Genomic DNA, 23,760 nt, shown 5'->3' with positions numbered 1-23,760 from the left:
TCCCCCAGCAGGGCAAGAGGCAAAGGCTGTAGCCACAGCCGCTCCATGTTTGTGGGCAGCCAGCCACCGGGCCTCGGGCCAGCTCTACTCAGCAACAGACATGTCTCTGCAGGAGCTCCAGGCCACTGTACACCATGCTGTCCCCACACACCACCCTTTCCTCAGTACAAGCATGACTGTTGTGCCTGTAGGCTGTGGGCATTGCTGCTGCCCTACACTTCCCATCTCCCAGCAGGGCAAGCAGCACAGGCCTGAATCCAGTTTGGGGGCCTAGGCCCAGCCCTATTTACCAATGAGCTGTTTCTGCAGGAGCTCCAGGGAGCCACACACCTCCCTGTAGTTGGTGCTGGCAACCCCAGGGCTCATCAGGCATAGGAATGACTTTTGTTCTTATAACCTGCTGGCTGAGCTGTAACAGCAGAAGGTGTGCTCCTGGCCCTGTTCTGCCATCCTTCCTTCCAGCTTTGTGAGTTCACATTTTAAAAGCATCTTCCCGTAAGACTTGCTTTTTAATTTATTTTTTAGTTTTACTGGATTTATTGCAGGCCCCAGAGACTCCTCTCCTGCCACCTTGTCTCCCCCTTGGAGACTCCATGGGTCTCTCAGACTCTTGGTCTTTCAGATCTCAGACCCTGGGGGGTAGTCGTGGGTGCTGGCATCTGTCACCATCTTTATTTTTCTGTACATTGATTTTTAAAACCCAAAGAGAAAGCATATATTTTAGAAAACATTTGAAGGTCCATTAGTAAATTATAGAATTACCAAATTGATTAAATTTCCTTGAGTTTGGCTCTGGCAGTGTGAGCCTTCATTTTCCCATCTATAAAATGTGAAATATCTCACTGTATCACCAAGACTTTGCTCTGAATTTCTAATGTTCTAGAAGGGCTTTGTGCCTAGGAAATAACTCAAATCTAATGGAAATTTTTATTTTTAAAATTTAAAAATTTTCAAATTAAATCTTTTTTGATATCTTTAATTGAACTTCAAAATTATTGTGTTTTTAAATCTTTCAGTGTTAAATTATCTCTTTAAGACTTATTTATAGGCTTTGTACCATTTTAAAAGTATTTTCTTTGTTCATAAATATAAAACACTTGCTTTTATTCATTTATTTATTATACATTTCAAGTCCTGATATAATAAACAAAACTCCCAAGGACTGAAATAAATCCCATATCTAATCAGTTATATATCTTTGGGTATAGAAAGCAAAACTTCTCTTAAACATAATAAACTGTTACTAGTCATCAGAATAGAATTCTCCTGTTTTTTAATTAAAAACATAATAGAGTAATTCATGTCTCACTTTATTGGAATCATGAGTCCTCATGTACTAATAGGTCAAATTCATTTGAATCTTAATACCTATAATATCATTTATACATTTTTCTTTTATTAAACCCCAATTTGTTCCTGGAAAATATTTGTCTTCACAATTTCAGTTCTTTATTTATATAAATTTTTTTCTTTTTATTTTACATACCAGGCTCAGTCCCCCTTCCAGCTCCTTCACCATTCCCCACCTCCCCTCATCCCTCCTTCCATTTACTCCTCAAAGAGGGTAAAACCTCCCTTGGGGAATAAACAAAGTCTGGCATACCAAGTTGAGGCAAGACAAAGCCCCTCCCCCATGTACCAAGGCTGAGCAAGTTATCCCCACCTTAAGGAATGGGCTTCAAAAAGCCAGTTCATGCAGCCAGGATAAATCCTTGTCCCACTGCCAGGGGACCCCCCCCCCAATATATCAGGTCACAGAATTGTCACCCATATTCGGAGGACTTACTTAGGTCCCATGCAGTTTCCCCAGCTGTCAGTACAGAATCCCTGAGTTCCAACTAGCTTTGATCAGTTGTCTCACTGGTTTTCCTCATTATGACTGAAGAAGCACACTTAAAAGAAATCTCACACTAGCTCAGAATTGAGAATAATAGAGGGTTATTTATTTAGGGGTAGACTCACAAGTCACAATCCTCTGCTGGAACTGAGAATGGAGAATAGCAACCGAAAAAGAGGCCCCGACGCAGCTTTATATCGGCATACATAGTATACGAGGCCACGCCCAAGTGGGCGGGTAACTTAAAGGCTACTGGCAGTAGGAATTCCTACAGCATAGAATCTTGATCTCTCTTGCTCATATGATCCCTCCTCACTCTTTATAACTGAACTCCAGGAGCTCAGCCCAGTGCTTGGCTGTGGATTGCTTCATCTGCTTCCATCAGTTACTGGATGTAGGTTCTATGACAATTAGGGTAGTCACTAATCTGATTATAAAAGACGGCCAGTCTCAGGCATCCTCTCCACTATTGCTAGACATCTTAGCTGCAATCATCCATATGCATTCCTGGGGAAAGATATGACTCTATTCATATTCTTCTACTTGTTGACATCCAGTTATGCCAGCACCATTCGTTGAAAAAGCTTTCTTTTTTCTATTGTACAATTTTGGCTTCTCTGTCCAATATCAGGTGTTCATAGATGTGTGAATTCAATTTGATTCCATTGATCCATATGTCTGTTTTTATGTCAATACCAAGCTGTTTTCATTACTATAGTTATATAGCAGAACTCGAAGTTAGGATGATGTTGCCTCCCCAGAAGTTGCTTTATTATACAGGACTGTTTTGGCTATCCTGGGTTTTTTCTTTTTCCATATAAAGTTGAGTATTGTTCTTTCAAGGTCTGTTAAGAATTGTGTTGGGATTTTGATGGGGATTGTGTTGAATATGTAGATTGCTTTTGGTAAGATTGCTATTTTTACTATGTTGATCCTACCTATCAAACAGCTTGGGAGATCTTTCCTTTTTTTGATATCTTCTTCAATTTCTACCTTTAAAGACTTAAAGTTCTGGTCATATAGGTCTTACACTTTTTTGTTAGAGTTAACCCAAGATATTTTATGTTATTTGTAGATATCTTAAAGGGTGATGTTACTCTGTTTCCTTTCTTAGCACATTTATCATTTGTTTATAGGAGGGCTATTTTTTTTTATTTTAGTTAATCTTGTATCCCACCACATTACTAAAGGTGTTTATCAGCTGTAGGAATTTCTTGGTAGAATTTTTGGGACCACTTATGTATACTATCATATCATCTGCAAATAGCAAAAGTTTGACTACTTCCTTTCCAATTTGTATCCTCTTGATCTACTTTTATTGTCTCATTGCTCTAGCTAGAACTTCCAATACTATATTGAATAGTTGTGGAGATAGTGGACAGCCTTGTCTTGTTCCTGATTTTAGTGGAATCTCTTTGAGTTTCTCTCCATTTCATTTGATGTTGGCTTTTGGTTTCATTTGGTTTAATTTGATGTTTTTTGTTTGTTTTTTTTTGTTTGTTTGTTTTTTTTTGGTTTGTAATTCTCATTCTTAGATGAGTCTTTGTGTGGTTTGGGTTACAAGGTAATTGTAGCCTTAAAAATAGTTTGGTGATGTTTTTTCTGTTTCTATTGTGTGGAACAAATTGAGGAGTATTGGTATTATATCTTCTCTGAAACTCTGGTAGAATTCTGTGCTGAAACTATCCAGGCCTAGGCTTTTTTTTTTTATTGGAAGACTTTTGATGACTGCTTATCTTCCTTAGGGATTATAGGTCTATTTAAATTGTTTATCTTGTCTTGATATAAAATTGCCCATTTCTTTTAAATTTTCCTCTTTTGTGGAGTACAGGTTTTCAAAGTATGACCTAATGACTCTGGATTTTCTGAGTGTCTGTTCTTATGACCCCCTTTTCATTCCTGAGTTTATTAATTTGGATATTCATTCTCTGCCTTTTGGTTAGTTTGGATAAAGGTTTACCTATCTTGCTGATTTTTTCAAAGAATCAACTCTGTTTCATTGATTCTTTCTATTCTCTTTTTACTTAATTGACTTCAACCCACAATTTATTTCCTGTCATCTGCTCCTCCTGGGAGAGTTTGCTCCTCTTTGCTCTATAGCTTTCAGGTGTACTGTTAAGTTGCTAGTGTTAGCTTTCTCCAAGTTCTTTATGTAGGCACTTAGTGCTATGAATATTCCTCTTAGCATGACTTTCATACTGTCCCATAAGTTTGGGTACGCTGTACTTCCATTTTCATTGAATTCTAGGATGTCTTTGATTTCTTTCTTTATTTCTTCCTTGACCCACTTACAATTCAGTTGGTCATTGTTCAATTTCCACAAGTTTATAGGCTTTCTGCAATTAGTGTTATTGTTGATTTCTAACTTTAAGCCATGGTGATCCAATAAGACACAGGTGGTTATTCCTTTTTTTTTTTTTTTTTTTATATCTGTTGAGGTTTGCTTTGTAACCGAGTATTTGGTCAATTTTAGAGAAGGTTCCATGAGGTGCTGAGAAGAAGGCATATTCTTTTGTGTTTGAGTGGAATGTTCTATAGTTATCCATTTGAGCCATACCATCTGTTAGCGCCCTCATTTCTCTGTTAAGTTTCAGTCTGGTAGGGGTGTCCTGTCCAGGGGTGAGAGTGGGGTGTTAAAGTCTCTCACTATTAGTGTGTGTGGTCTGATATGTGATGTAAGCTTTAGTAATGTTTCTTTTTACAAATGTGGGTGTTCTTATATTGGAGAATAGATGTTCAGAATTGAGATTTCATCTTGGTGGATTTTTCCTGTTATGAATATTAAATGTCCTTCTCCATCTCTTTTGGTTAATTTTAGTCTTAAGTCTATTTGGTTGGATATTAGGATAGCTAGACAATCTTTATTCTTAGGTCCACTTGATTGGAGAATCTTTTTCAGCCCTTAATCTGAGGTAATGTCTGTCTTTGAGGTTGAAGTGTGTTTCTTGTTTACAGCAGAAGGATGGGTCCTGTTTTCATACTCATTCTATTAGCCTGTGTCTTTTTAGAGGTGAATTGAGTCCATTCATTGTAGTGATATTTCATTTGTATTTTAATAAATAAAACTTACCTAAAGATCAGAGAGGAAAACAGCCCCCACTGGTCAGCCTTATAGACCAGGCAGTGGTGACACACACCTTTAATCCCAGTAGCTACACTAGTTAGCCTTAGAAACAAGGTGGTAATGGTGCACATTCTTAATCCCAGTCCTAGAGAGAAATATAAAATGGGAGGAGACAGCTCTCAGACCTAGTCTCATTCTGAGATCAGCCAGTTGGCTGACTGTTTTTGCTTTTCTGATCTTCAGGTTGAAGTCCAATATCTGTCTCTGGGTTTTCATTATTCGTGCTGCAACTCATATTAAGAGATATTTGATGTGGGATTTCCCTCTGTGTGCTGTGATTACCATTGATAAATAAAGGAACTGCTTTGGGCCTATAGCAGAGCTATATGGGAACAGAATTATATGGGGAAAACTAAGCTGAATTCTGGGAGAAAAAAGGCAGAGTCAGAGAGAAGTCATGGAGCCCCGCCGGAGATAGACACCTAGAACTTCCCGGTAAGCCACAGCCACATGGCAATACACAGATTAATAGAAATGGGTTAAATTAAGATTTAAAAGTTAGCCAATAAGAAACTAGAGCTAATGGGCCAAGTAGTGTTCTAAATAATATAGTTTGTGTGTGATTATTTCAGGGCTAAGCAGCCGGGAATCAACAAGTGGCCCTCCTTGTAACAGATATTAATAACCAGTGATATTTTTGGTTTTGTTGGAGGTGGTTGTAGTTTTTGTGTTTCTCCCTTCTATGGGTTTTGCTGGTGTGAAGTTATGTATTGCCTTGTTTTTGTGGGTGCAACTAACTTCCTCAGGTTAGAGGTTTTCTTCTAGTACTTTTGGTAGTTCTGGATTTATGGATACATATTGTTTCAATCTGGGTGGTCATGGAATATCTTGTTTTTTTCCCTCTATGGCGATTGAAAGCTTTGATGAATATAGTAGTCTGGGCTCACATCTGTGGTCTCTTATTGCTGTAGAATGTCTGTCTAGGACTTTCTAACTTTCAAAGTTTCCATTGAGAAGTGGGTGTAATTCTGATAGATCTGCCATTATGTAACTTGGCATTTTTCTTTTGCAGTTCTTAAGATTCTTTCTTTATTCTATATACTTAATGTTTAAATTATTATATGGTGAGAGGACTTTCTTTTTAGTCTAATCTATTTGGTGTTCTGTAAGCTTCTTATACCTTCATAGGCATATCCTTCTTTAGGTTTGGAACATTTTTTCTATGATTTTGTTAAATATATTTTAGTGCCTTTGAGCTGGAATCCTTCTCCTCTTATCCCTATTTTTTTTAGGTTTGGTCTTTTTATGGTGTCCCAGATTTCCTGGATGTTTTGTGTTAAGAATTTGTTGGATTTAACACTTTCTTTGACCAACGTATCTATTTCCTCTATCATATCTTCAATGCCTGAAATTCTCTCTTCCATCTCTTGCATTCTGTTGGGTTTGTTTGCTATGGTTCCTGTTTCCAGAATTCCCTTGATTTGTGTTTTCTTTATTACCTGTATTTTAATTTTCGAGGCTTAAATTGTTTCCTTCACTTGTTTGTTTTTATCCTTGGTTTTCTTGGCTTTCTTTAAGGGATTTATTGATTTATTGATTTCTTCCACTTTTTCTTGTCTTTTTGAAGCACAATTAATAAAAACTCAGAAAAAAATTGGGGTTCAACCTGATGACCTGAAAAGTAAAAGAGTGAGCCACTAACTCTTACCTCCACCTTAGTCTGAAAATGACAATCGCCTCCTAGAATCTCAGAAGGAGACAGCATTTGAGAGCTGTTTCACCATGTCTTATATTCCTCTCTAGTACTGGTATCAAAGGTGTGCACCACTGGAATTAAAGGCATGCATCACGTAATTTCTATGCCAATTAGAGTGGCTACTGGGATTAAAGGTGTCTGTCGTTAGGGCTACTGGGATTAAAGGTGTGTGTTACCATAATCTGGTCTGACCAGTGGGACTGTTTTACTCTCAAATCTTCAGGTAATCTTTATTTATTAAAATACATTTGAAATGCCACTACATTTTCTCCTCTATTTCTTTAAGTGAATTTTTCATTTTTTCTTAAGAGCCTCTATCATCTTCATAAATTTGTTTTTAAGGTCATTTTCTTCTGCTTCTTCTGAATTGAGATATTCTGGTCTTGCTGTTGTAGAACCACTAGTTTGTGGTGGTGCCATATTGCTCTTTGTGTGGTTGAATGTGTTCTTACACTGTTACCTACCCATCTCTTCCTCTAATCCTTGCAGGTGGGGCCTGTGGCTCTGGGGATTCTTCTTGCTCCAGATGTAGGCAAGTCCTGTTGCTCCTGGTGGTCACTGATGTGGCAGGGAATGATTAGGGGGTGGCTGGGAGGATGCCACTGTCTGGTCGCTGGGGCCATGATAAATGGGGGTAAGGCACGTGACATGCCCTGGGAGACAGGACATAGAGAGCAGGGCTCCATAATTTCAGTTTTTAATTTGCAAACTTTTCCAGAATCTGGAAGACACTTTTATAGTTCTTGTGTGACTTTATCACTATATAGTAAATAACTCTAATACCTCAGTGCCAGATCAAAAGTGTTTTTTCCAGGATGATGACACCCTGACTCACATCAGCCTCCAGCTCAGATCCACATCACCTATGTTACATAATCATTTTTTTTTTTAATGGAGTCCACAGACGAGGTTTGCCATAGATAGAAAGAGCACCGGTGGATTAAAGCAGATTCTTCAGGCTTCCATTGGCTTATGCTTCATCTGCTAAGGTGAATTTCTTGCTTAGAAAACACAATGAAAACAGGAAGTATAATCCTCCCACCATGAGGAGAAGAATAGCATAGAGAAATACACCAAATAGTTTCTTTGGGAAGAGGGTCTCGTGTAGTCCAGGGTGGCCTTGAACTCACTATATAGTTGATGGTGATTTTGAATTTTTGCTTCTCCTGCCTCCAAGTGTTGGGACTAAAGGGATTAGCCATATGCCTGGAGTATGTAGTGCTGAGGAACAAACCCAGAGCTTTGTGCACACTAGGTCGGCACTCTACCTACTGAGTCACTTCACATCGCATTAAATAATTTTAATCAGTAGTTGCTGTTCATTTCTTATCCTGTCACCTTTCAAAAATGAACATGTTCTAATTTAATTCTTGGGTGATTCTGTTCTCCAGGACTCAGGCTAAGAGCTTTTCTTTCAGTCATTTTGTTTCATGGCCTAATACTAACTTATTTCCTCGCTTTTGCCAAGGTATGTGGTCAAGTTAATGACTCTCTTGAAGCTCCCATGAGGTACCTGAAATAAAATTATCCCTGTATCCTGAGCAATAGGAACAGTATTATATTATCTTGTTCTCTTGCTCCTGTCTTCATCATTATCAATTCCATTTTGCTTTTATATATATGCGGTTTGTCTTCAGACCCAGCCATCTAGAGCAAAGTATCTAGTATGTGCAAGAACAAAAAAAACCCTGCATTTCTCTGTCTGTGGCACTCTGCATGCTTCTGTCCTTTGTCTTCGGAAACAGGCTGCATCAGTTTCTAGTGTTCATACCAAACCCCAAGCCCCATTGCCCTACAAATCGCATTCACCCTTATGCAGACTTTTCACATCGGTATTTTGAGAGACTAGATCATTCTGCTTCCTAATATTAAACTACTTGTTAACGGTAAGCCACCTGGGAAGTCATTGTACCATATAGCTGTCAATACCATTGCTACTATTAACATTAAGCAACCTGGGAAGTCATTGTACCATATAGCTGTCAATAGCATTGCTACTTTTAACGTTACGCAACCTGGGAAGTCATTGTACCATGTAGCTGTCAATACCATTGCTACTATTAACATTAAGCAACCTGGGAAGTCATTGTACCATATAGCTGTCAACAGCATTGCTACTTTTAACGTTACGCAACCTGGGAAGTCATTGTACCATGTAGCTTTCAGCAGCATTGCTTTTGTCCTGTAATGTGCTTGTTCAGTAGTTTCTCGTAAAGATGCATAAATAATCTAACTGTCCAGATTATGGAAGGATTTAAAAGTCAGACAGAGAAGTTTAGATTTAACTATGAAGGAAATATGAAATAATTGAGCTTTCTGAGGCAGGAAATAGTAAAACGGTATGGTGTCATTATCACAGTAGGTTGGAATGTATAGGATTTCATATCAGATCATTATGAACTGGAATCTTATCACTGAGACTGGGCCTTCTCATTGAAGAGGATCTCACTACTTCTTCCTGAGAAGTCTCAACCATGCATTGATTTGAGAAACATCAACTTCCCTCTTTATAAGAAATGTTGGCAGGCAAAACAACTGTGCAATGCTCAATCTAATGACAAAAATTAGAATCATTGAAAGAAAAGAAGCAAATTCATCATGAACAATTTTGAAAAAGTATCAAAAAAAAAATAAACAAGCAACAGTGAGTCCTGGTAAGAGACTTCTAAAAGGAATTGGTGACAACAAGAAGTCAGTGAGAAGAGTTTGTGTTGAGGATTACCTCCCAACCACTCCCTGGACCTTAGCATCCAAAGTGTCTTTTAGAGTCTCCTCAGAACAGAATCTCAGTTTCCAGAGCACCACATTCCTTCCACAAATTACTTGTATCTTTTCCTTTCTTATTTTGTTCTTTTACTCTTATATTTGTGTTTTCCGAGAGTCTCATCCAAATAAACTTAATTCTTTAAATTTGGTCTCAGAGTCTGCTTCTGGGAACACTAACTTGAATGGGATAATTTGTACTCACTTGGGGTGAAATCTAGAATTCTCAATAAATGTTACTTCTCTTTTCTTACCCTTGTATCTCCTGACACCCAAACCAAGATTTTTGCTGTAAGTTCTGGGTTATTGCTGTAGTCTGTTTCCTTTTGTTTTCATGTCTCTCTGACTTTAACTACCAACATTCAAGACTGTTCTGTAGTCAAGCAAATGGCTTTCTAAAACAATTTTCTCAAATATCTTGGATTTAGGCACATTCAAACCATGACTGATTTGTTGGTCTGAATCCCTCTATATACCCCAGCATGTGTCCAGTGCCCCTTTTCAGGGATCATGTAGTACCAAGTCCTGTACTATGTTAAACTTTATCCAGATTAAATTTAAATCAGCTCTGTCTCTATCCCTCCCTCCACAGAGTCTTCTGTAGGGTGTCGTAATATTGGATCATATGGGCCTAGTCACATATAATTCTGTTTCCCATATTTATTGTCAGATCTTTCACCATACATGTTTGCTCCACCCAGATTTTGCAAGTTCAGTAATAAAGTCTTGATTTTATGCTCCTGGGGAAATTTCTCACTCTCATTCTTAAGTTTTATAAACCTACAAGTGACCTTAAAACTGTGGTTGATTTTTACTTGTTGAGGATGGACAAGGCATAATTTTTCTTAAAATAATGAACTGACAATGGATTTTTTACATTTTTTTGCAACTGTGATTCACTCTAAAAATGGCCTTTGCAATAATACTTGCTTGGTAAGATGCTCATCCATTGTAGGATATTTTGATCATACTGGAGACATTCCAAGACTGTTAAATGAATAACAGTTAAATGAAGTCTACTTTGAATCAGGATAGAATAGGAGAGGGTTGGGGCCATGGGACGAGAAGTCCTGATCTATGCTGGGTGCCAACTGATGTTTTTCTGTCTGTTTATAAGCCTATAAATGAGTATACCGATATTTTAGTTATTGTCTAAGGCCCATGGCCCTGCAGTCAATGCCCAGCTGGCCACTCAGGCCATGGCCTGACAGAACTTCTGTCCCCACAGCCATGGCAGAGTTGCAGCCATGATGTGTTGACTTAAATTAAGTCTCTGTCATTCTTTTTGTCAAGACTCAGGAGTGAAAAATTGGAGAGAGGTTAAGTAGCAACAAGTTGACTTTATTTTTCAACTGAAGACACCTCAAAAGACACTTTTCTTCCCTCTTCCCGGAACCAAAAGGAAGTTCAAAATCTAGTCCCCACCCTTTCCTTCCTGTGTGTCTTCTCTATCCAAATTGCTGATCTCTCTAAGGCTAATTCCAGTCAGGTGATCAAAGGTTCAGGGTCAACTTTATTTACTATTATTCTCTGAACGTTACAGAGCAATCAAAATATCCCACAATACTCTTATAATTTCTTAGCTATGCAGTGTTTGTGCTTCATCAACTCCTAGGATATTATCATCATTATAAAATCAATAACAATTAGTAATCATGTCACAGAAACCCTAAGAAAACATTGACCATGGCATTAACTTAAAGTTTTCAGACAAATCAATATTTTTTCAAAGCATATTTGACATTTTACATTCTCTGAACTTTTTACTTAAGCATCATTTTGGGTCCTCAATCTTAAATTTTGTAATTGGCAGGTAGAACTCCTCTACCCTGTGGTTTTCAATGGATGGACTTAATCATTGCTCCAATGTTTGCGATGAAGAATCATATTTAACTATAAGATTAGTGAGTGGCAGGTTGTAGAGCTTGACATCTAGGTCTGGTCTATTTCTCTACACTCACGCTAAAGCCTGCGGCAATGTGTGTTAAATATTGCAGTCAGACCAGACATGCTGATTAAAAGTGTAACTGAACAAGGCTTTGCCCCTGGGAAATCGTGTGTTAAGTAGGAATTTGTGCCTAGAGGATTTTTAACATGTGCTTTCTACTTTTGAGTAGTTTGTCAGAAATGCAGGTCAAACTATGGGCAAGTGCTGATTGAAAGGGCACTCCAGAGGACTGTATTCAGATACTGCAGTGTGCATGTTTTTTCATTGCCATGGTTTACATATGTCTATGACATTCAGGGACATGGTTTGATTTCTAGAATGTTAAGAAAACAAGAAACGGAATTGCCTCAAAAGGAAATATAGCCCAAAGCAAGGAGCCTTCTAAAAGGTTTTCAAACAATACATCCATGTATAAGCTTTCTCAAAAAGTCTCTGAAACAGGTTTCCACCTCAGCCTCAGGCACTCAGCAGAGAATACCTTGCACCAGCTGGGTCTGGGGAAATAGTAGAAAATTTCCACTCACACACCTTAGAGCATTTTATTTTATTTAAGAGAAGGGACCCATGAATGCTGGTGTGCTGGAGTCTATATTACCAAATGGTGGTTTTGTCTGTCGTCATTGTTTTTTTTTTTTGAAATGTCAATATCCCACTAATCACATGAATCATGACAAACATCCAGTTCTGATAGAGATAGAAGCAAATCTGCTCAGATTTGAGAATCCTACAGGATTCAAACACATTTTCTTATAAATTCATCTATGTGTTCATTTCAGCATAGCAAATAGTAAATTAGCATGAGCAAAAGCAGACACTTTTATTGGGGTTCATTGCCTGTAATCCCAGCTCTTGAGTGGATGAGGGACTCAAGCATAAAGATTCTCATCCATTAGAGGCCAAACTGAGCTATATAGAAAGACCCTGTAAAAGGTAAAATGGCTATCAAAAAATAAAAGATATTGCTTTTGGTAGTAGAATGATGTATTTTGACACAAATTTATTTGTCATAATAAAATAAAAATGATTGCTTAGATTTTAACAACATATTAAATGTAAACAGACAGTGAAGTTCAAATATTGTCATTTTTCAGGAAATAAAATTAAAGTAGCTAACTCCTGTTTTCTAGTCTGAAGACCTAAGCTATATCAACAGCCTTTAGATGATTGTACAATGGCCATTTCAGTAACATCAGATATGTTCCTGCTCAGTGCAACTAAATCTTGCTTATTAAAATTGGGCATATTTGGAATCTGCATGAGCTGTAGTATAAAACTTATCAAAGGGTCTTCATCCTATGGAATTATTAAGTGTTTATTCAGCATTTTATTCTTCAGAAATCATTCCCATTACAAGATGTTAACCACAGCAGTTCGTGATGTATGACTATCCTAAGAGCTTTGCTGGAACACACTTCTCGGTAATCTTGCTAGTGCCTAGGACTGTCTACTTTGTCAAGTTTAATGGTTAGCCAACATCTTAGTAGCAATATTATTTAGGAATTACAAGCAGAAAAGCATATACAGATGTTTGTTATGAAGAGGAGCCACAGCCTTGTTAAAAACAGGTCTCCTTGCTTCCCAGCAGCTAAGTCAGCTTTCTGTTGCTATGACAAGATATTTGAGATGATCAACTGATTTTCAGGAAAAGCTTATCTGGGCTGTTAAGTTCCGCTCATAACCAGTACGGTGTTTGTTTGTTTGTTTGTTTGTTTGTTTGTTTGTTTGTTTGTTTGGGAGACTTTTGTGAGACCAAACATTGTGCTACAGTGCATGGAGATGCAAAGCTGTTTTTACGATGGCTAGGACCCTAAGAGAGAAGAGAGAGCCAGAATGCCAAAATCCCTTCAGGTTCAACTCGCAGTGGCCTAATTTGTTTTAACTGGACCTAACATGTAAGAAGTTCCTTCACCCCCCAACAGTTCTATTGTCAGGTGACCAAGACTCAAACATGGCTTTTGAAGAAGAGTCAAGATCCAAACAATAATACCAACCTTCCTCTCCCATGGAGAATATGACCCACAAACACACTGCTGCTCTGGGCCTCTGCTCCCCTTTGAGAGGACAAACTCATAAAAACCTACTAACCTCTTTAGAAGAAATTCAAATGAAAACATAAATTCTTCACCCAAAGATAAATTAATAACCACTGTATGGAGTGCATAGAGTATTCAATATATGCTCTTAAGTAGAACTCTGATGGTGGGTCAGGGAGAGCAGTCTAGAGGAAGTAGCAGTTAGTTTGATTACAAGATGTAAATAGGATCATCCAGGGGATGCAGAGTTTGAAGGTACCCATAGAGTATGCACTTGATAACCAAAACAGACCCAAATGAGGAAGCTCATGGCCAGAACTCTGAGGTGGATTGTGCATGCTGGCTTGCAGATATCTGAAGAGTGTGAGAACTTGGGCAAATTAAAGGGCTGAGTAGAGAGAAGAGGACCCTGTCTCCATTTCTATGCAGAGAAACCTTGCTGCTGAGTCGGTATTTGTGTGTCATGAGAGGGAACCTGGATTTCTTTTCTCTGATACAATGGCAAGTCTACAAAGATGTTAAGCCACAGCAACTCTAATATCTCTCTCATCCTCTGTTGCTGTTGTTTTTTATGTTTAGTATAATAGATGCATTGGATTTCACTTTAACAATGCATATATAATCAGAAAATTACTTGAGCCTAAACACATGTTTGTTAAGCCTTAGTTCATCTAAGACTGAACATTTCAAACAAAGAAATCATTCCATCAATTAAATGAACAAAATCTTCATCATTTTAATTGCTATTTATACACTGTCTGTATGCTTTTAATTTTCCAAAACACACTTTAGAGTTCTCCCTGGAGGTGAGCCCTTAGTACCTAAGTTCTTCTGTACACAGTTGACATAATTAACTGAATCTTGAATATTTCCTTCATCTTCTCACCCCACTTCTTAAAGATTTGTTTGCAATATTAACTAAGTGAAAGTAACAGTAAAATCTTCTTGAACTCCATAAAATCCCTCAGCCCTGACTAGCTCTGATTGAACTAGATACTTCTAAGTTCTATAGTAAATCGTGGATTTGTATAACCTGGATAATTTAATAATTGCCTAGATATTGTCTCGTATAAGCTATGAATGGAAAGACTTTCTATAGAGAATGTTCAACTGAATTATTTTAAAGTACATTTTTATTTCCCATGTCAACCATGGGTAAGACAATATAAAAGTCAAATAATTATGTAAAATGAATGTATATAACTTTATTCACCCCATGGAAACTATTCTTCAAAATTTGATTATTACAAGTGCATAGGAATATGTTAGGCTTGGGTTTTTTTTTTTCTTTGCTGTAAATGATACATCGAAGACATCAGCCATAGCTACCTTCTGCATGAGAATGGACCACATCAAAGCAGATTACTTTGTTTCAAGATGACTGGAAATTACTAATTCGATGTTTATAGTAGTGAGAACATAGAATTTCACTCAAATAGAATTACTGGAAGATCCTCTGATCTATAAGAAACAAATTATATGATACTTTTAAAGAAATTATGTTTTTATAGTTTCCAAAAAAAAGGAAAGTCCACTTTTCATTCATCATTCTGTTAGTACAACATTAAAGCAGCAAGGGAATATTATGGTGTGTGCAGTCTTCTCCTGGGGATGAAGTGTCACTTAGAAAGGGGAGATGCTGTCACACTCTGAATTTGCACAGCCATGGTTCAAACGTTTGGATAGTGTTTGGGAAAAAATGCTGATAGGAAGTGTAGCAACTAGCAGCTACTCTGTTCTTGCTTACTATGTTCATTTAGATGCATTTGTCAATTTATAAGTATAGCTAATTAAAATTGTTTAAATTTTCTTTTTTTTTAAGGAGCCCGCTACATGAAAAGAATGCAAGTCAAAGTGCCCACAGCCTAGACGTCTTCAGAGACAGGAGTGACTAGCAAGTAGATACTGTGATACTTCCTATGCCTGAGTGTGCAGGGTTCAGTCGTGTTCTGGGATTTAATGCTATGGTGACCAAATAGTCTTGCAACTTTAAAGAGATACTTAGCAATATTTGTGCTGAGCTCTACTACACCAGAAAAATAATTAGGAAGAATAATGGCCATTGTGGGTTTTTGGAAACTCATTTTTTGTCAGTAATAATGAATTTATTTTTTTAACATAAATGTGAGAATTAAGTACTGTATCTTCCCCCAGGCCTTACTTTTATATTCCCAATTCAATATTTATTCAGTCATAAAAAGAGTAAATGGATCTCCTAATTTCTGGTGACATATTCAACCATGGCACAAATGTATTAATTCCTGTCAAAAACCATTTGAGGAAATAATCTTGAAATCATACATTCATATTTTTTTAAGATTGTATTTCAAAACATCCATGTATTATGAAACAAAACACCACAGGCACAGGGCAGTAGCTGTGTACTTACCATAACACCCTGACATTTGAAAGAGATAAAATCAGAGATTCAATGACAAAACCATGCAATGTGTGGATAAGTAGATTAGAAAGGAGGATCAACAGAGAGAAAAGGATAAATAAGATTAAGTGAATAGCAAGAGAAATTTTTGAAAAATCTGTTGGATTCATGTTAATGTGATCAAAGTTGCTCATTCTCTAATTTATCTTAAAGACTACAATAGAATTAAATGTTTAGGCAAAAGGGATTTTTAGAGAGCACATACATCAATTACTGCAAGTAAATTTGCAATTATAAACTGTATGTATAATATTTAACATATATAGACACATAAACACACAAGCATCATTTCAAGATAAAAATTTGCGCCATAAGTTCTTAAATCTTAAAAATAAGAGTAATAAGTTCCACATCTTTCTCAGTATTAATTGTGCTTGTAATACATTTGCCAGCAGAAGTATATAAGAATTATGGTGTTCACAGTTGAAATTTTAGAAATTGTGTTTAAGTATTTCCATATTCAAAATCCTATAGTAGAATAAAGTTCTAAAGTAGAAACTATATAAATTATGTAATGTATTTGAGTAGTTTAGCAATACAGATTCCTAAAGAATTATACAAGTCAAGAAAAGAATCTTCCTTTTCAAAATCCTGTAAAAGCTTTATGAATGAAAAGTTGCAGAAGATAAACAATTCATACATAAAATCCATCAAATATTTATATAGTTGAGACCACAGGGTATGAGAGGAAGGATACTTAGCAATAACTAAACCAAGATAAAAATTTTATAATGTAAATTATTTGTCTTTAAGGCATTTGCTTACAGATTTAGAGATTTTATGATGGACTGGTGTAAAGCTATACTATTATGGTTTGAGGTGCTTTGAAGGAACACCTTCAAGATTCAAGAGTCTTTTCATATTGTTCACCTAGGCAACCCTCATATTTAAAGGAAGAAAATAGTAAAAGCATGCTTAAAATACCTTTGTATATGTACTATGAAATAATTCAAGATCTCTGTGATTTTTAAAAAGCATTAAAGAAACTAAAAGCAAAATTGATTTTTAAATAAAGGGAGAAGAGTAGGAGGCAGGTGCGACTGGACTATTGGGGATATGAGGATAGCAGCCAGGAAACTGACTTGAAACAAACCAGGTGTAAATAGTAAAAGCCCAAACTAAAGATAGTGATAGAGAGGGGAAGTCCTTAATTTGAAAGAAACATCTTATGCATGCAGTCACAACTTCATGTGTTCATATGTGCAACTGCCATGTTGGGTCAGAGAAAACACTGCTTCCTTGTAGTCGTCCATGGCCTCTGGCTCTTAACAACGGTCCCACGCTCAATCCAGACAAAATCCAACATGGAGAGGGGAGGTAAGGATGAAGTCCTACCCCTAGCTAAAGACCTTGGTGATTGATAACTGCTGAGAGAGGGAAAGTCAGTTTACTTCAAAGTTGTGACCCCTGTAGGTTGACCATACTCAACCAACCTCACTCAGTGCAAGGCCACATATTCAAGAATGCACAGGCAACACAAATTGTATTCAATGTGCTTTTTAAAAAAGAGGACACAAAATTGGATAGAGAGGGAAGGGAGGGTACATATAGGAGGATTTAGTGGAGGGAGGTAAATACAATCAATATATACTGTATGAAATTCTCAAAGAACAAATAAAAATGCACATTCCAGGTTCCACAGTAATTTTGGATGATGGACTGTGACCTGGAACATTAACAAAAGGGCAGTTGACTTCCAGTAGAGGTTATTACTGTGCAACTGTGTTTAGAAAGGTAAAGTCTTGGGCCTCTAAATTCAGTAGGCTGAAAATGATCACAGTAGGGGCTTGCTGGAGTCAGGCCTGGGAGCTGAATTACCCAGACAGAGATTATCTTTGAAACCACAATAATTTAACCAGGCAAAATATACATTACAAAAGGAAAGGTGAACATCACCCTGGTACAGTTCTGAGGCTCAAGATCCAGTCATCAGGATTCTGTTTGAAGGGAATGAAGCATAAAATAAGAGAAAACTGAAACCAAATAAGTAGCATAGAAGTATACTGGTATTTAAAGCTGCTGAAAAGTTCTTTTTTAAATTGATATTATTGAGCTCTACATTTTTCTCTACTCCCTTCCTTTCCTCTCCCCTCCCCTTCAACCTTCTCCCATGATCTCTATGCTCCCAATTCACTCAGGAGATCTTGTCTTTTTCTACTTTCCATGTGGATTAGATCCATGTACGTCTCTCTTAGGGTCCTCATTGTTGCCTAGGTTCTCTGGGATTGTGAATTGTAGGCTGGTTTTTCTTGCTTTATGTTTAAAAACCACTTATGAGTGAAAATATATGATGTTTGTCTTTCTGGGTCTGGGTTACCTCACTCAATATGATATTTTCTAGCCATCCATTTGTCTGCAAATTTCAAGGTGTCATTTTTTCTGCTGTATAGTACTCCATTGTGTGAATGTACCACATTTTCCTTATCTATTCTTCAGTCAAGGGGCATTTAGGTTGTTTCCAGGTTCTGTCTATGACAAATAATGCTGCTATGAACATAGTTGAGCACATGTCCTTGTGGCACGATTGAGCATCCTTTGCATATATACCCAAAACTGGTATTGCTGGGTCTTGAGGAAGGTTGTTTCCTAATTTTCTGAGAAATTGCCATACTGATATCCAAAGGGGCTGTACTAGCTTGTACTCCCACCAGCAATGCAGGAGTGTTGCCTTTACCCCACATCCTCTCCAGAATAAGTTGTCATCTGTGTTTTTGATCTTGGCCATTCTTACAGGTGTAAGATGGAATCACAGAGTTGTTTTGATTTGCATTTTTCTGATGCCTAAGGATGTTGAGCATTTCCTTAAATGTCTTTCAGCCATTTTAGACTCCTCTGTTTGAAAGTTCTTGGGTAGGGTGACTGGCAGAAAAAGACTTAGTAATTGAATTGGCTTAATTAGCCAATCCAACATTGAGAAAGACGTGGTCTATGAAGCCAATACGGCACCTTTGTGCCCTGGCTTCTTCTTGTATGGACCCAATGGGAGACTTTTTGGATTTACCATGGGAAGTCCAGTTTTAATATCCTAAAACTTTCCATAATTTGAATAGCTAATTCAATTTAATATATATTAGTTAAGAAAACCTTCTTCCCTGCTAATTCTATCAAATATCCATAGTCAATTACTATTTAATTTGTTAATCTCAACCAATTTTCCACATGAGGCTGCCAGTGTTCTGTTTGTTTCCTAGGAAATCCAAGTAGTTCCTGCCACACAGCAGGTGTGCTTCTAAGAACTAGCAAATGGGTGAAAATCTCACCATCCTCTTCCCCCTGAGGAGAATGGGCTCAGAATAGTTTTATTATTTTTGAATCCTTAATAAATAAATATCACTGAAAACAATATGAAATTATGAGACTTTTCCATATAATCCTTGATTGTTGTAGTTCTGCTTCTCCTTACCTCTCGATGTAGGCAATTTGTCTAGTTGCAATCAGTGCAGAATCGGTAAGATTATTTTTAGATGTTTTGTTTAAGTAAAGATGACTCTTATCCTTTTGTCTTTTTTCTTCCTTTTCCTGATAAAAGTAAAAATGGCTTTACTATATATATCAGGTTATATAAATAATCTGAGTTCAATGTAAAAATTTCAAACAGTATATTGAAGTGTTGTGAAGAATAAAAAACAAAAAAAAAAGAATGTTAATGTTGACAAGGGATTTTTCCACATCAATTTTGATGGTCACAAGATTTCTGTCCTTGACTCGCTGAACATAGCGGACAATGAGGGCTGCTGAGAAGTCAAAAACAATGGCACTGGGTTTTGATCCTACTGCACGTACTGGCTTTGTGGGAGCCTAGGCTGTTTGGATGCTCACCTTACTAGACCTGGAAGGAGGTGGGAGATCCTTGGACTTCCCACAAGACAGGGAACCCTGACTGCTCTTCGGGCTGCTGAGGGAGGGGGAGTTGATTGGGGGAGAGGGAGGGAAATGGGAGGCAGTGGCGGGGAGGAGGCAGAAATCTATAATAAATAAATAAATAAATAGATTTCTGTCCTTGAGTTCATGTAAGCAATGTATTACATTTGCTGATTTACGTATATTGAGCCATTCTGTTACCTCAGGAATAAAATCAACTTGATGATGGTGAAAAAAAAGAATAAAAAGTATTGTGCAGAGCACCTAGATAACAATTAAAGTGGACTTATGGGCTAAATACTTCACAAAAATATATCTTTTTAATCATTAATAACCAATTTTGCTTTAAAACTTTTTTGTTGTTTTTCAAGTACTGCCAGCTTCCCTATAGTTACCATCTGCATGTTTTTATACACTCTCATCTCAACACCATTCCCATAGTCAATGCCTACTTAAAGTCACCAGTTATTCATATATTTTCATATATTCAAATATATGTCCTATATTTTCTGTGGTTCTTCATCTTTTCTTGAATATCTGTATCTCAGATAATATCTTCTTTATGCCTGATGGAACAACCTCTCTAGTGGGCCAAAAATAAATTTTCCGTTTTTGTTTCTCTTCGAAATGTCACATTTTGTCTTCCTTGGTGAACTTTGTGTCTACAGGCTATATGATTTGAGCACTATAAAAGGTCTTTCCACAATGCTGCAGCTTCCACATTTTATATAAGTAGTAAATATCTTACTGTTTTCCTTGTTTTATTATATAAAGGATTGCTTTATTTGGCTGTAAAGAATTAAATTATGTAATTTCTCAGAAAATGAATAGAATTGGAGACAACTGTATGAAGCCAAATATATACAATTACTTTATATGTGTATTGATGGGCATGTATGCTGATTTCTAAACTCAGTGGTGAGGAATGGTGGTGTAATGAAGAGTCATGTGCAAAGATCTTGTTGGCATGTTAACGTAGAGTTTTATATATATACACAGAAGTGGTAAAGCTGGATCATGTGGGAGTTATATTTTTGAAATTTTAGAAATCTCTAGTCTGTAGTGCATAGACTATTGTTCATTTCCAGCAAGACTGTATGAGAGTCATCTTTCCCCTTCTTTCTCACCAGCATTTGCTGTAAATATTTTCTGGTAACTAGTCTGACCTGGATTAGATAGAATATAATGAATTTCAGTGTGCTCTTTCTCTGTATTTTCCTGGTGGATAAGGCTATTTACTATATTTTATGTGTAATTGGCAACTTGAAATTCATCCTCTGAGAACTGCCTGCTTGTCGATTTCATTGCTCGATTTGTGACAGGATTGTTTAGATTTGGAGTATCTGGCTGTGTTCTCTAATTATTCCATATGTTAATCCTCTATTAGATATAGAGTTGACAATGCCTTCCTCCCATTCTCCAAGTTCTCTCTTCAGTTGATTGTTTCCTTTGCAATGTAGAAGCTGTTTAATTCATTGATCTCATTTGTCAATTCATGTTAACCATTTCCTGAACTATGGAATCCTTTGACGGAAGTTTTTTATTATGCCTGTATCTTGAGTGGCTTTACTATGTTTTTCTCTAAAAGCTTCAGAGCTTCAGGCAAGACTTTAACCAATTTTTTTGGTTTTACATTGAATTAACGTTTATACATGGTGAAAGATGGAAAGGGAAATCCGTCATTTCTATGTAGACATTTAAATTCCCCCAGTTCATTGTTGAAGATGTTTCTCTGATGATGAGGGTTTTTTTGGCTGTAGCAGTGTGGGTTTGATTCTAGTTCTACTATTTTCCTTGTTCTATAAGTCTGTTTTGTGACATTGTTACCCTGTTTTTTTGTTGTTGTTGTTGTTGTTCTTGTTGTTTTTGAGGGGAGAGGTTGTTGTTGATGATGATGGGTTTTGTTGTTGTTGCTGTTCTTTTTGACTCTGAAGTCAAATCAGTTATCAGGGTGCCTGAAGCAGAGATCTTTCTCCTTAAAATGGCTTTGTCTGCATGAGGTCTTGCTGTGGAATAAATAATCCTCTTGTACACTGTAAAGATTTGTCACTCAAATTAGTTTAATAAAATATTGATTGTCCAGTAGCCAGGTAGGAAGTATAGGTGTGGCAACAAAAGCATGATGGGAAAAGAAGAGCCAACTCAGGCAGCGCCAGCCAGACAGAGGGAATAGGAGATGAATGTGTCATGCTAATAAATGTACCAAGTCACACGGTAAAGTATAGATAGAAATGTGGGTTAGTTTAAGTATAAGAGTTAGTAACAAACCTGAGCTATTGACCAAGCGTTTATAAATAATATTTAGCCTCCAAATCAATTATTTGAGAAGCAGCCACTGGATATTTGGGAACAGGTAAGAGAAATGTTTGTTTATATTTGGCATCCAGTGTTGGAAGTCAGATGAAGCAGGATCCTAATTAGTCTTATCAATGAAAACCCAGAGTCAGATATGGGGTAAAAGCTAACAGATCAGAGAGGCAAAGCAGCAGCCACCAGAGACTTCTAGTCTCTCGGAATTCTCCAACGAAATGTTCCAAGACTCTCTGCTCCCTCCTTATCATTTCCTCTCTCTGTCCAGTCGTATCACTTCCTGTCTCCTGTCTGCACAGACCTCCAGACCTCTATGGTTAGCTAGTGGCTAGCTCCACCCTCTAATCCCCAGGCAAGCTTTATTTGCCAGAACACAAACAAAATGTCACACAACAGGGTCTTTTGAGCTCCTCTAGGAATTTTAGGAAAAAAATTTCTATTTCTGTGAAGAATGTCATTAGAAGTTTGATGGGAATTACATTGAATCTCTGAAACACATTTGGTAATATAGCTATATAATTTCACCACATTAATTCTGCAAACCCATGATCATGAGAGGTCTTTTAATCTTCTGGTATCTTCTTTTATTTCTTTCTTCAGTGTTTTAAAATTGTAGATACTTTCACTTTTTTGATTACGTTTATTCTTGGGAATTTTTGAAACTGTGAATAATATTGATTGCTTGATTTGTTTCTCAATGTGTTCATTATTGGTGTACAGAAAAGCTCTTAATTTTTCATATGTTAATTTTGTTTTATGATACTTTGTTTTGTGTTTGTCAGTCCTTGATGTTTACTGCCCTTATAGCCTCTTGCCCGGGGTCATATTATCTGCACCAGGGATAATTTAGTCTTTTCCTTTCCTATTTGTACCCCTTTTTTTCTTTCCCTTAACATTCTTTTATAATGAAGAATTAAAGCACTTTTTTGAAGAAGGGGGGAATAAACACTGTTTCATTCCCGATTTTAGTGGGAACACTTGGAGATTTTCCTTACTTAATAACATATTAGCTATTGGTTTGTCACACATAAAGTTTATTACGTTAAGGTACATTCCTTCTATTCTTAGTTTCTTTGAATAATTTATCATAAATGGATGAGGGTTTTGGCAAGACTTTCTATGTATCTATTGAAATGGTCATGTGATTTCTATCCATAAGTCTAATAATATGATATAGAAACATTGATAGATTGATTTGTGTTCTGAGTTACTCTTTCATTCATAGCACAAAACCTTATTTGTTATAGAAAATGGATTTTTATTTGTTTTTGAATTCATGTCCAACTGATAGATTGGTTTATAATTTTTCTTATAATGTTCTTATAGTGTTCTTATCAGCTTTGATGACAAGCTAATGCTGGCTTCAAAACTTAGTTTGGTAACATTCTTTACCTTGCTAAGCTATGGAATAGTTTGAGGAACATTGTGCTATTTCTTCTTTAAAGGTCAGTAGGATGTGTCCTAAAATGTGGTTTATGTTTTAGAGAAAGCTCTACGAGCTACTGAGGAAAATGTGTATTCTGCAGTGTGATAGTGATTTTTTTAATTACCTGGATTCTTTTAGTGGAAATATTTGGAATGTTCAAGTGGAAACAGTTTGTACTAGGATTGAGGTAGCCTTTCTCTCTTCTGGATGCAGACATAGCTTATCTGCTAAACACTCAGCCTGTATTCTCAGCATGTAAAGCTGGAATCTTGAGCACTGTCCAGGATAGTGCTGTCAACAGAGGTCACCAAAACCAACAGAT

General features: G+C 36.9%; 1 protein-coding gene across 9 annotated transcripts in view; it reads left to right on the top strand.

The window, feature by feature from the left end:
* Window positions 1–23,760, top strand: part of Lrrc7 (leucine rich repeat containing 7) — a 401,293-nt gene that overhangs the window by 104,958 nt on the left and 272,575 nt on the right. The window contains exon 3 of one of the 9 annotated variants that reach the window (XM_057793706.1): window positions 15,224–15,299. The exons of the other annotated variants lie outside the window; for them this stretch is intronic. Coding sequence (XP_057649689.1) covers window position 15,299 — 1 coding nt within the window. The 5' untranslated portion in view covers window positions 15,224–15,298. The remainder of the gene's footprint in view (window positions 1–15,223; window positions 15,300–23,760) is intronic. 9 annotated transcript variants of the gene reach the window in all.

Source organism: Chionomys nivalis, chromosome 18 (assembly GCF_950005125.1).
Source record: "Chionomys nivalis chromosome 18, mChiNiv1.1, whole genome shotgun sequence".
Classification (NCBI taxonomy): domain Eukaryota; kingdom Metazoa; phylum Chordata; class Mammalia; order Rodentia; family Cricetidae; genus Chionomys; species Chionomys nivalis.
The sequence above is the reverse complement of the archived record's forward strand: the minus strand, read 5'-3'. Positions and strand labels throughout refer to the sequence as shown.